At 36.6% G+C, this 17007-nt stretch overlaps 2 protein-coding genes across 3 annotated transcripts; both read right to left on the bottom strand.

Moving 5' to 3' along the window:
- Positions 1 to 1453: 1453 nt before the first annotated feature.
- Positions 1454 to 10885, bottom strand: LOC130223532 (pseudouridylate synthase PUS7L-like). Its single transcript, XM_056456372.1, has 8 exons — positions 10814 to 10885; positions 8898 to 8992; positions 3168 to 3360; positions 2991 to 3089; positions 2836 to 2917; positions 2381 to 2673; positions 1937 to 1990; positions 1454 to 1845 (listed from the first exon to the last, which is right to left on the bottom strand). Exons 1-8 carry the CDS (start codon positions 10883 to 10885, stop codon positions 1543 to 1545), a joined length of 1191 nt encoding a protein of 396 aa, XP_056312347.1. The 3' UTR covers positions 1454 to 1542.
- Positions 10886 to 12526: 1641 nt separating this feature from the next.
- On the bottom strand, positions 12527 to 16116 carry pus7l (pseudouridine synthase 7 like). Of its 2 annotated transcripts, XM_056455787.1 has the most exons (9): positions 16085 to 16116; positions 15089 to 15842; positions 14858 to 15017; positions 14243 to 14438; positions 14066 to 14164; positions 13911 to 13992; positions 13455 to 13747; positions 13010 to 13063; positions 12527 to 12918 (listed from the first exon to the last, which is right to left on the bottom strand). In XM_056455787.1, the coding sequence occupies exons 2-9, from the start codon at positions 15831 to 15833 to the stop codon at positions 12616 to 12618; spliced, it is 1932 nt and encodes a 643-aa protein (XP_056311762.1). In that variant the 5' UTR covers positions 15834 to 15842; positions 16085 to 16116; the 3' UTR covers positions 12527 to 12615. The 2 variants fall into 2 exon arrangements, with proteins under 2 accessions (XP_056311762.1, XP_056311763.1); XM_056455788.1 differs by lacking the exon at positions 13010 to 13063.
- Positions 16117 to 17007: the final 891 nt, after the last annotated feature.

Genomic DNA, 17007 nt, shown 5'->3' with positions numbered 1-17007 from the left:
AATGGGAATTGAACCCGGGTCTCCAAGATGAAAGTTCAGTGGTCTTAACACTGAGCCATTGAATCTGGAGTCTTGCAGTGCTTCTGGAGCTGGTTTTGATCAAAAATTTGTTTATTTGACTAAAAAAATTTTAGTTTTCTGAATTAAACACTGGCAATAGTGGGATTAGAACCCGGATCTCCAAGATGAAAACTTAAAGATTTTACCATCGGGCCATTGAATCTGTGAGCTCAGGAAGAGTTTGGACAGCTTTTTGTTGTAAGCTTTAGTTTATATGACTAAAAAGTTTTACCTTACAGAGTTAAACATTTGCAATAGTGGGATTTGAAACCGGGACTCTTAAGAGGAAAGAGCAAAGATTTTACCACTAAACTATTGAATCTGTTGGCTTTATGTGGTTTTGGACAGGGTTTTGTTGAAAGATTTAATTTATTTGACCAAAAACTTTTAGTTTTTAGTTAAGCACTTGCATCAGTGGGATTTGAACATGGGTCTCCAAGTTGAAAGCTCAAAGATTTTACCACTAAGCCACTAAGTCTCAGTTTCACCCTATGTTTTGAACGTCTCTTTTATAGACAGCTTTCTGAAACAGCATTTACAGGTTTATAAAACTAACAACAAATGCTCATTATAATATATATGAAGCTCACAGCTTCAGTAGCTCAAGTATTAACACATCAAATTTTAAATCTTTGAGACCCGGGTTCAAATCCCACTCTTGCAGAGATATTGAGTCTAAGAGTTGTTTAGGACACAGTTTTGTTTTATTTGTGTTTGTCTGTTTTATAACACACATATATGAAGTGGAGTTTCATCAAGTATGATTACCCATACTCAAACCTGCTTTTGATTGATCTAAGCCCTGCCGGGATTGAGCATGCAACCCTTCGATTACAAGTCCAAATCCCTAACCATTAGGCCACAGCTGCCCCTTATAGACCACTATTGTTGCATTTGAAACTCCTCTCATTCATTTGTTTATTAGGAGTTTATGTACAATATTTAGTGGATGAGCAGAAGTGGATTTGAACCACTTTTAATCACTTTATGTTGAATTATTGAGCTTGACGTTACATTTAGACAAACATTGTGGAATTTAAACGTGACGTTTGAATGAGGACTTTGACATATTATAAAAATAATGTTCTTTTTGTTGTAACTTTAGGATCTGTTTTCATTTCTTGAACCATGAATTGCCTCATAAGCCTTTACAGATGTACAGGCTGATATTTCTGTCCTAATTTTTCAATCACTTCTAGATGAGCTTGTGATTCATTGAACACAGCTGGCAGATCCTTTATGGTTCATCAGTCCTCATGTCAGTCTGATCAACTGCTTCTGAGCTGGACCTGAGAGAGACATCTAGTGCTCAATGCTGAAATTACAGCTCATTCACAAACAAATGAGTGGAATATTGTCCCAGGTAAGGTAAAAAACACAATCATCATGACAATTGTAAATAAACTTTTTATTAAGAATACAGCTCCTCATATTTGATGTTTTTTAGTCTGTAAACACTTTTAATCAGTGCCATTGAGTAACCTATGAAAGATTAGTCTTCATAATCTCTCCGAGACACACAGTAGCGTAGCAGGACGCCTCCAGGTCAAAGTTTAGTGACAGACAGTGTGTGTTAGACTCGTCTGATGAACTCGTCTGCAGGCTATATGTGATGTTCTGTGGCTTAGCGAGCAGCGGTCGATAACATCCAGGAACGTTGAGTTTAAGGGGAGTCACTCTGAATCGGCAGCACTTTAAACCGTCCTGAGCCAATCGGTCTTGATACCATTGACCCAAAAGGTTTTCTGGATACTTGACACTATTTCCTGGCATAGGAAGAATCACCTGGATGAAAAACCACAGAGACACAGTAAGAGACTGATGGGTAAGAGTTACTGTAGACATACAGAGCAAATAAAGACATCTGAAACAGTACCTGGTCTAATGAGAAAACCTCATTCTTCTCCTCATCTGAAGTCACAACATGGATCTACAGCACAGAAAACAAATGAAAATGAATGAAATTCCACAAATAAGAACAAGAAATAATAATACAAATGTACAAACATACTACACACATGCATTTATGTACACCCACTCTTCTTCAATAAAATATTTGAATGAGATTTATGCATGTTTAATTTATATATTCTTTTTTTAATACTTCTTTACAAAGTAGATTCAAATAATAAAACAAATGTTTCTTAAAATTGTATTTCAGGATAAATGTTAGGATATTATTAGCCTTAAATTTACACTGAATATAGTGTGTGTTTATTTTAAAAAATTATATCATTTCTATGAGTTATTTTACCCAATTCAAACAAAACACAAACCATTCCTGGCTATTATTTAGCAGTAACTAAATCAAGGCCCTTACCTGTGGAGCGCTGAGCTCCTCTGTGGCATCTTTGAGCCCTTTTACAGACTCAGCCCAAACCAGATCACCCTGAACAGGCTTAAAGCCCAGATTTTGGAGCCGGTATTTGGCTGCTTGGTTCCACACTCTGCTGCAGTAGGAGTGAAGGTAGAAGACCCTCATGCTGTGGGGTAAACTGAGCCAGCCACGGGTGCAACCCTCCTGTCCACTGCCGTACCGGTGGAGCGCCCGCAGCATGAGCCGCTCTCTGGCTTTATACGCTGGCATCAGTGCCAAGCTCTCCTTGGCATTTCCTGAACAAAGAGAACAGTTAGTAGTTCTTGGATGCACTGAAACTGAAATAAATTAAGCAACAATGATCAGCATGTGTTGAAAAATCACCAATAATATGTTTTAGCTTAATGTTCATCTATTTTGTACAGCACATTGCTCAACATTAGTTCACCAGCCCTCACCTGTGTGAAGAAAATGACGTTTAGCCTTGTTCTGGAGGTCATCGTCATCCTCTGGGGTGAAGAACAGCTTAACTGAAGCCTCCTGCTCAAACACAGTGTTTCTAACAAAAGCCGGAGCATCACATATAACTGATCAAGGGAAATGACTCTATTACCATATTCTCCTTCAACAGCGCAAGCCCTACTTGATCTGCTTGGACACACGATCCACTTCCAAACCGCTGAGGACCGTAATAATTCACAAAGCCTTTGTTCTGGAAAATAAAACTAATATTTAGTAGTTCTGTGTGTACATTTCTTCATGAAACACTGGTGAACATACACACATTTACCTTCACATTTTCCACTGCTTCCTCTATAAGCTGTGGCAGCTCCAGACCATGTTTCCCATGATGCTTTAGGTCTCTGATGACCAGCTCAAAGTGATTTCCCTGCAGTCTGCCAAGCTTAAGAGCTTCAAATGCAGGACGGACATGAGAGATCTGCATTCCCCTCCTCTCAAACTCTGAGCCTTTCTCCAGCAACCTGACAGAGAAATGTGTTTATATGCAAATCTCTATAAGCATATCTACAAATTCATTTGATGATTTAAGTTTTAGAAAGCAAATAGATATTTTATCAAATTGGTGAACGTAAAGTGTACATATGCATACACATAATACACCGAGAATGAAACTAGTTTTTTAGTTTTGTTTTAATTTTTTTAGACTAACATTTAAAGCTTTGTACTCAGAGGCTCTTTATATAAGCCATCATCTCAATATATGAATATTTTTGCAATATATACACTGCAAGTTTTTAAAAATTAATTTCTGGCACCATCTTGTGGCTCTTCCCAAGTACTTCATAATCACATTAAAAATCCCTAAAGAATTCGATGAAGTTAAAGAAACAAATAACAAATATTGGAGAAATTTTGACTCTCTCCCTCAGTCTTGCCGTAATGCAAGTCTTCTGCTGGTCTACAAAGCTCTTGGTTTCCACAAGCTTCCCAAAACGCCTGCTAACAAAATGATGAACTGACGTCCGATGCTCCTTGCTGTCATCGGGCAGAAATGTGAACACAGAACCAGGTGTTTTGGCATCAATAAACCTGAAAAACCCCTCAGCTTTTCTTCGGAGGCCAAACCGGCGAGCCCCTGGAAGTCTGGATCTTCTCTGACCCGGATCTTAGATTGGTTGGTCAGCGTCTGGAGGAAGGGGAAGTTGAATCGAACCGCTCTGTGGACCACAGCTCTCATGTGTTTATCAGGAAAAGTTCCCAACAACAGTTCCACCTTTTCTTGATCATCTGAACAGGGTTTCACTTTCAGTTTATTAGTAAAATGCTCCAATTCCCTGTTCACACTTGGACCCAAGATTAGATTCAGATCAGTGTCATCTGGTTTAGATGGTATTAATTTATCAATCCTTCTTGTAGCTTGAGAAGGTCTTTCTTCTTGAATATTTACACTGTTAACAAGTTGTCTATTGGTGTCTATCGATTAAATATACATTTGTGGCTGAACTATAACTATTTTAGCTATCAGAAATATTTTGGATCCTGCTGAGCCGCTCTCCTGAGTTTAGCTGCAACCCTGATTTTTTATTCAATAAGAGTGCCTGAACAATAACAGAAAGGCATTAATAACACATTAAATTACCCAAAAGACTGAAATAACAATCAATTTACAATCACAGTCTGATCTTTCACATTAATAATTAAAACAATACAAAAATATACATATTAATAAATACAATAATAAAAACAACTCAAATAAATGATGAATAAGCATCAGGGGATTTGAAGTTCTCTAAATATCGATCCTAAATCTTCTAATAAAGTATATAAATATTTTGCTTTTTGACTTTTCATCTCTCTGAATGTCTTATAATGTATCAGAAATTCTTCTTTATACTTCAGCCCTGATTAAAAACAGCAGCAGCAGCTAATCAAGGCCTTCAGCATCACTAGAAGCTCCAGACTGATGTGCTGCATTGCTTGTGACACAGATAATAATTAAAACATCAACAATTTTTTAAACTATTGAATTATTGATATTTTTTACTTTGATAATATATTTTACTGAGCATTTTTATGATGCTGTATAACTCAGATCTCTTGTTTTACTACATGGAATAATGTTTTCTTGCCACATCAGTTTAGTCTCTCAAATCAAAGCTGAACTGAACCACTGTCCTAAGAGTCATTAAAATAAACACATCAGCAGTCCAGTCAGGGGCCTGTAGTGTGAAGCTGGATTAGCTGGTTAGACGGTTCACTTTCAGTTTAGTTTGCACAAGTTCTGGGTTTTATGTAGGGCTGCAGGATATTGGGAAAAACTGACATTGCGATATTTAGTTTTTCTGCGATATATACTGCAATAGGAATATAATTTCACAATATGAATAATAATTTGAATTTGGAGAAATGTTGATTGTGATGATTTTATCGAGAGTGAATCTGCATAAAATATAATAAACATACAACAAGCATAAATTAATAAAATAGAAGAAATATACAAATGATATAAACAGTGCTTTATGGCTTTCTGGAGAGTCTAACAGTACTGAGGGACAGAAATTAAAAGATCAAATGTAAAATATCACTTTATAAAGTGAAAACCTTTCATTAAAGTGGTCCTCAAACTGTTTAACAACATCTCGTCTGGTCTTAGAAACATTTTGAAACACTTTTCTGATACACTTCAAATGTTGACTACTTTAGTCTTCACTGTAGAAATAATTCAATGCAATTATTCTTTGTTGAAGCTACACATTTGATCATTTCTAGTGCCCAAATGGTTTAAATTCACTTGAAATCTTACATTGTCTAATGCAGGCCTGAAAAATCTTTCACTCAGTGAGGGTTAAACTGTTCTGAACTGAACTCTGTTCTCTGGTTAATCACAATCCCGACTCAACATAGAAGATCCTGTGATGTGACTATTGCAGATTTGCAGATTGTGATATCGATGCTGAAACAAGATATTGTACAGTTCTAGTTTTAGGTAACATGAAAGTAGCTGGACTTCAATCACTCTTTGTTGGTATCATGGAGCAGTCGAGCAGAGCTAAGCTCCTTCATGGTACCTAAAACCCAGATTTTATGCAAATTAACTGAAACTGAACTGGCTAGCCACTAATCTGGCTTCATGGCACAGGCTCCACATCTCTACAATGAGCGAATGCTGTGGTGTGTTTGAGAACAGGACGGTGGTGTCTCCTCCTGAGCTCCAGAACTGTGTCCAGAAGGGCTTCTGCTTTTGCCTGCAAAAAAATTAAAACGCTCCGCCGTCTCTTCCCCAGTTGTTTTGGTTCTCACTCTTCCCTTTCTAGAGGAGTGACCCTCCAAAAAGAAAATGATGGTAACCGACATGTTGAACAACACAAACACAAGTGAGAAATCTTCACACACTGACACATATATTTCAGGAGTAACTTCATAAATCACACCACAGTGAATAGAAACAGTTTTAGATCACCCACACCACAGCTAAAACTGAAGAATCTGTCATCATTTTGAAGGATTCGGATCCTTTTTGCATCATCCTGTTTCTCATTATCTTTATTAAATATGATTATTTAATGAGTATTTAACTTTGAAATGATTTGAACTAATGAATAAGTTAACACACTGCTCTATGTAAGAATGTTCAGTGCATTTGCCTGTCTCTGTGTAACTTTTTTAGGAGCCACCAAACTAGGTCAGAGGTCACAGAGACCTCGAGTGGAACTGAGGGCTGAAGACTGGAAGCAACTGTCTCTATTGTTATTTAGTTGATACTATCTAAATTGTCTAAAGTGATTTTGCTAGAAATTTTCCTAGTCTATCTGTGTTTTAACCAATCAGGTTAGAACACCTATATGTGTGATGCAGTTAATGACGTTATGTGAGAGTATAATTGTTATTGATTGGTGATTGTAAGCAGAGCGCCATAGGAACTCATTGTGAGTGTTGAAGCTGGCTTCTGCTGATGAAACTGCAACTATCTTCAGTAAACTTTATTTATTTATTTGAAACTCTGACTCCGGCTCTTCTTCATCTGACAGACTGGTCATTCTTTGGGTTAAACTGTAAACCATCCCTACAATTTACTCACCCTTCACTTGTTTCAAACACAAAAGAAGATATTTTGAAGAAAGCTGAAAACCTGTAATCATCGTCTTCATTTGTTTTTCCTCCTATGGAAGTCGATGGTTACAGGTTTCCAACTTTCCTCAAAATACCTTCTTTTGTGTTTGGAACAGCCTGAGGGAAAGTAAGTAGAGTAAATTGTCATTTTTGGATAAACTATCCCTCTAAGCATTGTAAAATGTCCTGTTAGCGCTTGCATCATCTCCCACTATACATTCATCTGCTCTCAATATCAGTCAAAGTAAAATAACAATATAAAATGTTTGTTTTGATGCACAAGATGCTGGCATAGATGACATTTTTTACTCTGATAATTGTTGCAATTATGATTGATTATTTTTAGCATAGTCGTTTTGTTTCTATGACAAACGGCATTATACAACCTGCAGATATTATTATGTGTGAATTTCTATCAACAGTAGAAACTAGGGCTGCATGATATTGGGAAAATTTGACATGGTCATATTTTGTTTTGCTGCGATATATATATTGCGATAATGATATAATTTCAGCGGATGATTTGAACAGCTTTATTTGGAAAGATTTCTTTCATTTAGATTGACTGGGATGATCAAGTCTTCTCCTATGCAGTGCATAAAATATAAAGATAGTGAAAGATGACTTCACTTTTGTCATATTATATGTGTTCTTGCACAGCTGGATGTTAATGTTAAAATAATAGTTTGCATTTAGTGGAGGCCTTCGTTGATGGGTTATTTTTACAATTTAAGATGGCACAGGGGTCAAAATAAGACAAATGAGCTCATGTATGTTACAATACTGGACCCTTTATCAGTGGGGGGTGGATCTTTCGAACCACTCAAACACCCCCTGGCTACAGGCCTGTCGTTACAATGAGATCTCATCTAGACTGTGATTTTATTTATTTATTTATTTATTTATTTGTGATAAATATTATATATTTATGAGAGAGAGAAAATAATGTAACAATGTTATCTATCACCTCTGCTGAAAAATCATATGTTGACAAGGTTTAGGTTTTGTTGCTGGTTTAAGCTGGTCAGGACCAGCACAAAAAAATCTACATTACCTTACTTCCTATCTAACTTATCTTCTACTAACATCAACAGTAGGTGAGCTTCAGTTCCCTCTTGTGGTCTTTGAGTTTATCCATTACGACTTCACTTCAACTAACCTGTGTTTGACCATGGCTGACTCTTGCATATAGACTACACTTACACTGATACTTACATTGGTGGCCTTTAAAACAAACACACGTCATAGACATTTTAACTCAAGTCTAAGCATTTTTATATTACATTTTTATAGACAATAAAACAAAATGAATAATAAAATAAACTAAATTAATTAATGATAACATTTTACATAATTAAACTTTTAAATATCATCTGTTAAACAGAATTTACAGAAATAATAATGTGTGTGAATGATGTTCTTCTTGAAAAGCTGCTTTGCAAACAGACAGAAGTGCTCAAAACACCACATGCTGATGACAGAACAGTGTTCAACACTTCTCTTTCTATTTATTTTAGCAGATGAGCCCCAGTCAAGATTATTGCTACATTTTGCCGCTTTGAGTCAATCGAAAGCAATGAAAGAAGTTATTTATTTACCTTCATTTCGCGGTGTCATGTCATTTGCCGTCAAAAACAAAACAACGAAAAATAAATAAACCAAACAAAACAATGTTTATGTGGGTACAAAAAAGTCAATCACAACACTCCAACAATAATCAAACCACCCAAAAGGAGTGTTGAAGATCTTGTGTCTCGTGTTGTTTGTGTTTGTCCAGATGACTCTCTAAACACTGGCCATTTAGCGACCTCCATTACCCCAGTTCCTCTGAGAGCTCATTACTGAACCAATATTTTACCGACTTTCTACTTTCGTCTAATAATTCAGATGCTCGAAAAACTGACAGATTCGTTCAGAAATAAAGAAGAAATAATTGGTGCACACTCACCTGCAGCAGAGCAAAGCAGACAACCACTTCTGCTTGAAGATTGATACACTTGATGACCACAAGAGGGACCCTGCAGATACAATGAGTGATAGAATGTTTGTTTATTTATTTAATCAATTATTTAGAAAAAAATGTTAATCACTAAACACATTCAGTCATATGCAGGAGGGCCTATTCAAGCTAGATATTTAATGACAGTCGATAACAGGAAGTTATTTTCAGTCTGTCCTGTAGAAAATGTGCAGTTCTTCTTCCGCTCCGCTAGAGGCGCAAGAGACCTCACGTTCAGCACGAGACTCACCTTTGGCTCTGTAAACAACACGACGCTTGACCACAGTCAAAACAAAGCTTTCTGACCGTTTTGAAGATATAAAAGTAAATTTCCTGCAGGTGACAGTCAGTGAGAGCCTTTAAATGTCATTTATCAGCACACATTTCAGCCCTTCAGGCAAAAACACGCGACTATCCCCGGATGAAGTGCAGGAATGCTGGACACTCCATCACCTGTAAGTAACTCTACACTTCTGTCGTTAAAAGATTATATAGCAATGCTTAATTAGCATTTAATCGTTAATGGCGTTTGTATTGAGGTGATTCCTGTAAAGTCTTTCATGTAGAATTATAATATTAAGCAGTAGTGCTGTTTGTTTTTGTATGCAGTCTAATGAATTCATGTTTTCATCTGCATGACAGCATCATTACATCTTTATTTTTTAAGCTTCCGGTTATGATTCATCCAGAATTAATGATTTGTGTGTCCAGTTTCATGTTTTAAACTTTAATATATATAATGATACATGTTTATATTGTACACTTTTCCTCATCTACGCAACTGCATTGGTTAAAATTAAACTAAGCACTGTAAACTAGTTACCATTTGATTGTGTTATGTGGCAATACTCTCTTCTTCTTGTAAATCATCTTATAAATGGTACTAAAAAAACTAAATATAGAAGTAAATATTTATATAGATATAAAATCATGTAATGCATATAGCCTTGAATGCTTGACATGGATTTCACTGCATGAAAATAACAAAAAAGACGTGGAAATAATGAAATAGATCTAAAATAATAACATAACTTTCTATATAATGCTATTTATTCCCATGATTCAGTATAGAACTTTTAACAGTCTATAGTAAGATTAATTCGTCAGTTGTCATGTTTTACACTTTTAAATTCTGAATATGTCTTTAAGTAATTTTAAGTATTTAAGTATTATAATAATAATATTTTAATAAAGTCGTTCAATTAATTGTAATTATGTTTAGACCCTTTATTTGTAATTACATTAAATAATTGAACAGGTTTAAAATGAAAATATGTAGTTTTACTTTAAACATGAATGTTTTATCCAATTTTCACTTTTTTTTTTTTTTTTATAAACCTGTGGAGGAGTTGTATCTTTAAATAAAACAAACGAACAGTTGTTAGTATGAGAAACTGGTGGTCTAGTGGTCAGAGCTCTCGGTTAGAGATCCAAGCCTGACACAGCAGACCAGGGTTCAAATCACCACGCTGATAGTAGTTTGAGGAATTTTTGCCAAAAAAAGAGGTTTTTCCAAAAAAAAAAAAACTTTTTTCCTCTTTTTCTTTTTGCTCCGCCTTCTCTTCCCTCTGCTCCGCCTCTCTCTCCTTGTCCTGCCTCTCTCTCTCCTTGTACCGCCCTTCTCTCCTTGTCCCGCCTCTCAGTTCAGCCTACTTTACTGTCTTACCATTTCAGGTGTGTCCGAGTCGTCACTGCTTTGTCTTACTGCCCCAGGATTGTCCGTGCTTTTGCCTTACCGCATCAGGTATGTTTGTAATCTGGTCCGTGTTTCACCATGTGCTCGTGAGCCTTTGGTTTCCGCCTTCTGCTCCGCCCTCTGTTCTGTTATACCGCCCCAGGTATTTTCTTTGGTGTACTCCACACACCTGAGGTGGGTTTCGTACCCACAACTCTCCGTAACCTTGTCCGCAACCAACGGGTATAGCCAGTAGTGCCATTCTGGCTTTCACATTGACACCTGCTTTTTGGCTCATTTTGTTTTGTTTAATGATGGCAATTTAACCAAAGCAATAGTGAGGTTTGAACTCGGGTCTCCAAGATGAAAGCCTAGTGCTTTATCTCCTGAGCCACTGAAGCTCCGGAGTTTGAAACTTCTTTTTCAGTTAATTTAGTGATACACTATTCTGAGTTTATAAGAAAGAAAGAAGATAGTAACTGCGGGATTTGAACCCATACTCTTAAGTGCAATAACTGAGTAGTTTCCCACTGAGCCACAGGCTTAGTGGTGCTTTAAGTCGTTCTTTTTGCAGTTTTATCAGCTGTTTAGGAATTTAATAAAAGCAATAGTGGGATTTGAACCCGGGTCTCCAAGACGAAAACTCAAAGTTTTTACCACTGGGCCATTGAAACTTTAAGCCAGAGCTGTTTCGAACAGGATTTTGTTAAAAAATGTAGTTTGTAAGGCCAAAAATGTTTAGTTTACAAAGTTAAATACCTGCAATAGTGAGATTTGAACCCAGGTCTCTAAGAGGAAAGGTCAAAGATTTTACCACTAAACTATTGAATCTGTTGGCTTTATATGGTTTTGGACAGGGTTTTGTTGAAAGATTTAATTTATTTGACCAAAAACTTTTAGTTTTTAGTTAAGCACTTGCATCAGTGGGATTTGAACATGGGTCTCCAAGTTGAAAGCTCAAAGATTTTACCACTAAGCCACTAAGTCTCAGTTTCACCCTATGTTTTGAACGTCTCTTTTATAGACAGCTTTCTGAAACAGCATTTACAGGTTTATAAAACTAACAACAAATGCTCATTATAAACTGATTTTGACCTCACAGCTTCAGTAGCTCAACTATTAACACATCAAGCTTTAAATATTTGAGACCCGGGTTCAAACCCCACTCTTGCAGAGATATTGAGACTAAGAGTTGTTTAGGACACAGTTTTGTTTTATTTGTGTTTGTCTGTTTTATAACACACATATATGAAGTGGAGTATCATCAAGTATGATTACCCATACTCAAACCTGCTTTTGATTGATCTAAGCCCTGCCGGGATTGAGCATGCAACCCTTCGATTACAAGTCCAAATCCCTAACCATTAGGCCACAGCTGCCCCTTATAGACCACTATTGTTGCATTTGAAACTCCTCTCATTCATTTGTTTATTAGGAGTTTATGTACAATATTTAGTGGATGAGCAGAAGTAGATTTGAACCACTTTTAATCACTTTATGTTGAATTATTGAGCTTGACGTTACATTTAGACAAACATTGTGGAATTTAAACGTGACGTTTGAATGAGGACTTTGAAATATTATGAAAATAATGTTCTTTTTGTTGTAACTTTAGGATCTGTTTTCATTTCTTGAACCATGAATTGCCTCATAAGCCTTTACAGATGTACAGGCTGATATTTCTGTCCTAATTTTTCAATCACTTCTAGATGAGCTTGTGATTCATTGAACACAGCTGGCAGATCCTTTATGGTTCATCAGTCCTCATGTCAGTCTGATCAACTGCTTCTGAGCTGGACCTGAGAGAGACATCTAGTGCTCAATGCTGAAATTACAGCTCATTCACAAACAAATGAGTGGAATATTGTCCCAGGTAAGGTAAAAAACACAATCATCATGACAATTGTAAATAAACTTTTTATTAAGAATACAGCTCCTCATATTTGATGTTTTTTAGTCTGTAAACACTTTTAATCAGTGCCATTGAGTAACCTATGAAAGATTAGTCTTCATAATCTCTCCGAGACACACAGTAGCGTAGCAGGACGCCTCCAGGTCAAAGTTTAGTGACAGACAGTGTGTGTTAGACTCGTCTGATGAACTCGTCTGCAGGCTATATGTGATGTTCAGTGGCTTAGCGAGCAGCGGTCGATAACATCCAGGAACGTTGAGTTTAAGGGGAGTCACTCTGAATCGGCAGCACTCTAAACCGTCCTGAGCCAATCGGTCTTGATACCATTGACCCAAAAGGTTTTCTGGATACTTGACACTATTTCCTGGCATAGGAAGAATCACCTGGATGAAAAACCACAGAGACACAGTAAGAGACTGATGGGTAAGAGTTACTGTAGACATACAGAGCAAATAAAGACATCTGAAACAGTACCTGATCTAATGAGAAAACCTCATTCTTCTCCTCATCTGAAGTCACAACATGGATCTACAGCACAGAAAACAAATGAAAATGAATGAAATTCCACAAATAAGGACAAGAAATAATGATACAAATGTACAAACATACTACACACATGCATTTATGTACACCCACTCTTCTTCAATAAAATATTTGAAAGAGATTTATGCATGTTTAATTTATATATTCTTTTTTTAAATACTTCTTTACAAAGTAGACTCAAATAATAAAACAAATGTTTCTTAAAATTGTATTTCAGGATAAATGTTAGGATATTATTAGCCTTAAATTTACACTGAATATAGTGTGTGTTTATTTTAAAAAATTATATCATTTCTATGAGTTATTTTACCCAATTCAAACAAAACACACACCATTCCTGGCTATTATTTAGCAGTAACTAAATCAAGGCCCTTACCTGTGGAGCGCTGAGCTCCTCTGTGGCATCTTTGAGCCCTTTTACAGACTCAGCCCAAACCAGATCACCCTGAACAGGCTTAAAGCCCAGATTTTGGAGCCGGTATTTGGCTGCTTGGTTCCACACTCTGCTGCAGTAGGAGTGAAGGTAGAAGACCCTCATGCTGTGGGGTAAACTGAGCCAGCCACGGGTGCAACCCTCCTGTCCACTGCCGTACCGGTGGAGCGCCCGCAGCATGAGCCGCTCTCTGGCTTTATAAGCTGGCATCAGTGCCAAGCTCTCCTTGGCATTTCCTGAACAAAGAGAACAGTTAGTAGTTCTTGGATGCACTGAAACTGAAATAAATTAAGCAACAATGATCAGCATGTGTTGAAAAAATCACCAATAATATGTTTTAGCTTAATGTTCATCTATTTTGTACAGCACATTGCTCAACATTAGTTCACCAGCCCTCACCTGTGTGAAGAAAATGACGTTTAGCCTTGTTCTGGAGGTCATCGTCATCCTCTGGGGTGAAGAACAGCTTAACTGAAGCCTCCTGCTCAAACACAGTGTTTCTAACAAAAGCCGGAGCATCACATATAACTGATCAAGGGAAATGACTCTATTACCATATTCTCCTTCAACAGCGCAAGCCCTACTTGATCTGCTTGGACACACGATCCACTTCCAAACCGCTGAGGACCGTAATAATTCACAAAGCCTTTGTTCTGGAAAATAAAACTAATATTTAGTAGTTCTGTGTGTACATTTCTTCATGAAACACTGGTGAACATACACACATTTACCTTCACATTTTCCACTGCTTCCTCTATAAGCTGTGGCAGCTCTGCAAGACCATGTTTCCCATGATGCTTCAGGTCTCTGATGACCAGCTCAAAGTGATTTCCCTGCAGTCTGCCAAGCTTAAGAGCTTCAAATGCAGGACGGACATGAGAGATCTGCATTCCCCTCCTCTCAAACTCTGAGCCTTTCTCCAGCAACCTGACAGAGAAATGTGTTTATATGCAAATCTCTATAAGCATATCTACAAATTCATTTGATGATTTAAGTTTTAGAAAGCAAATAGATATTTTATCAAATTGGTGAACGTAAAGTGTACATATGCATACACATAATACACCGAGAATGAAACTAGTTTTTTAGTTTTGTTTTAATTTTTATTAGACTAAAATTTAAAGCTTTGTACTCAGAGGCTCTTTATATAAGCCATCATCTCAATATATGAATATTTTTGCAAAATATACGCTGCAAGTTTTTAAAAATTAATTTCTGGCACCATCTTGTGGCTCTTCCCAAGTACTTCATAATCACATTAAAAATCCCTAAAGAATTTGATGAAGTTAAAGAAATAAATAACAAATATTGGGGAAATATTGACATCAGGTGATGGGTCTGTTTACCGCTCTGGAGAGATCTTTTTCACCACCATGGCCTGGTAAGTAATGGCTCTCTTGTCTTTAATTCCTGCATAAGTAAAATCAGAGGGAAGCACTCCGAGTACTGCAGCCATGTAGCTGATGGCCTCCAGAGTCTCCAGGTTCTCCTTGCGCAGCGTAAAAGCTGATAGGAAAAGAGGATTGTCATCTAAACCTTGGTTTTACATGTCAACGAGATGTTTCTTCTTCACTCACCTGTGTATAAACTCTCCTCCTGCATATGAAAGTCTGTCATTGTTCTCTTCTTGGCTTGTTTGCCTCTCTCCCTCAGTCTTGCCGTAATGCAAGTCTTCTGCTGGTCTACGAAGCTCTTGGTTTCCACAAGCTTCCCAAAACGCCTGCTAACAAAATGATGAACTGACGTCCGGTGCTCCTTGCTGTCATCGGGCAGAAATGTGAACACAGAACCAGGTGTTTTGGCATCAATAAACCTGAAAAAGTCCTCAGCTTCTCCTTCAGAGGCCAAACCGGCGAGCTCCTGGAAGTCTGGATCTTCTCTGACCCGGATCTCAGATTGGTTGGTCAGCGTCTGGAGGAAGGGGAAGTTGAATCGAACCGCTCTGTGGACCACAGCTCTCATGTGTTTATCAGGAAAAGTTCCCAACAACAGTTCCACCTTTTCTTGATCATCTGAACAGGGTTTCACTTTCAGTTTATTAGTAAAATGCTCCAATTCCCTGTTCACACTTGGACCCAAGATTAGATTCAGATCAAAGCAATCCTGAATTAAACTGTCAGTGTCATCTGGTTTAGATGGTATTAATTTCATATCAATCCTTTTGGTAGCTTGACAAGGTCTTTCTTCTTTAGTATTTACACTGTTGACAAGTTGTCCATTGGTGTCTATCTCAATAACAACAAAATCTTGAGGTGAGTTTTTTATGGTTCCATGGAAGCCTACATGGTTTGATATAAAGCAGGAAAGAGTGTTTCTCTCCATTATTGAGTCCTGTACGATAAAAAAAAAACCTTAGTGTTTAAGGCACTCGACCATTTTAGTGGTCTATTAACTTGGATATACATGTTGTTTGCATATATAATGAAATCTTTTGATTTGAGGGTGTAAACGTTACGATGATTATATTAAATAAACAGTCGAAATATTATTGCATTGGCTCGTGTTTCATAAAAACAGAAACAAAGCAGATTTTTAACTAAAATCTAGTTTTGTTCCAGAATTTCTTTACTCACCCGCGTGCTGTTGTTGTTGTCGGTAGTTTCCGCAACACGTGGTCCCGTTCTTAAAGGCACAGTAGCGCAGAAGACGAAGTGCAGTGATATGCAGTGCTTATGTTGCTTATCTTAGTTTTGTTTATTAGTTTGTTTATATATTATTGATTAATTTCTCCTATTATAATAAGAACCAGACACAAAATGGCATGTAATAGGTTATTATGTAAAAAAAACAGTAAACAGTAAAATTCAAACATTAAAACAATTGTACTATTAATAAAAAAAAAATTAAATTATTTTACAGATTCAGTTTACCAACATTTATTTTTAACTATGTGTACTTATCTAAAACAATTAAACCTAAATATTGTTACTTGGATAAGTAAAAAAAAAGTTAAATAATGAATAAACTATTTAATACACAAAGTTAATAAAAAATTAAATTAGCCAATAATCAAAACTGAAAATAATCTAAAATTAATTCACAGTATCTCCTTTCACTCCCCCTATAGCTGGAGTATAGCACCTCCCCCTCCCCCCTTATGATTGTGAAGCGCTTTGGGTGTATGGCCATACACAATAATTGCGCTATATAAATACACATTACTCACATCCATTAAAAAGGAGAGTAGCACCTTAATGAAACCAAAATAATATAGTCTGATATATATCAGTGTCATATCAATATTCAATTTGTCATATAATTATGGTAATTTAGACTTCATAATATTACATTATGCTCATCACAAAATCCAAATTCTTAAAGACAAACAATAACACATGACTCCAAATGTAAAGGTATCTTCAAATCTTTTTTATTTTTCTCTCTCCTCTCTTTCTTATACAATGCATAGAAAAAGACATTTAAGACTATAATGATTCTGTTCCAGACTTCACAAGACCCCTACCTAGGAGACACATTAATAGTGGTTTGCCTGTTG

This window comes from Danio aesculapii, chromosome 4, assembly GCF_903798145.1.
Source record: "Danio aesculapii chromosome 4, fDanAes4.1, whole genome shotgun sequence".
In the NCBI taxonomy this organism is placed as follows: domain Eukaryota; kingdom Metazoa; phylum Chordata; class Actinopteri; order Cypriniformes; family Danionidae; genus Danio; species Danio aesculapii.
This window is presented reverse-complemented; position numbering and strand designations above follow the sequence as displayed.

Excerpts from the sequence above, each read along its gene's own strand:
- pus7l (XM_056455787.1), bottom strand. The coding sequence starts at position 15,833 with ATGGAGAGAAACACTCTTTCCTGCTTTATATCAAACCATGTAGGCTTC. Across the intron at positions 13,993-14,065 it reads CGCTGTTGAAGGAGAATATG|GAGGCTTCAGTTAAGCTGTT; the intron begins GTAATAGAGTCA and ends GTGTTTGAGCAG. Across the intron at positions 13,064-13,454 it reads AGGAGCTCAGCGCTCCACAG|ATCCATGTTGTGACTTCAGA; the intron begins GTAAGGGCCTTG and ends TCTGTGCTGTAG.
- LOC130223532 (XM_056456372.1), bottom strand. The coding sequence starts at position 10,885 with ATGGCACTACTGGCTATACCCGTTGGTTGCGGACAAGGTTACGGAGAG. Across the intron at positions 3,361-8,897 it reads TCTGCTTTGCTCTGCTGCAG|GTTGCTGGAGAAAGGCTCAG; the intron begins GTGAGTGTGCAC and ends TTTCTCTGTCAG. Across the intron at positions 2,674-2,835 it reads ACGTCATTTTCTTCACACAG|GAAATGCCAAGGAGAGCTTG; the intron begins GTGAGGGCTGGT and ends CTCTTTGTTCAG.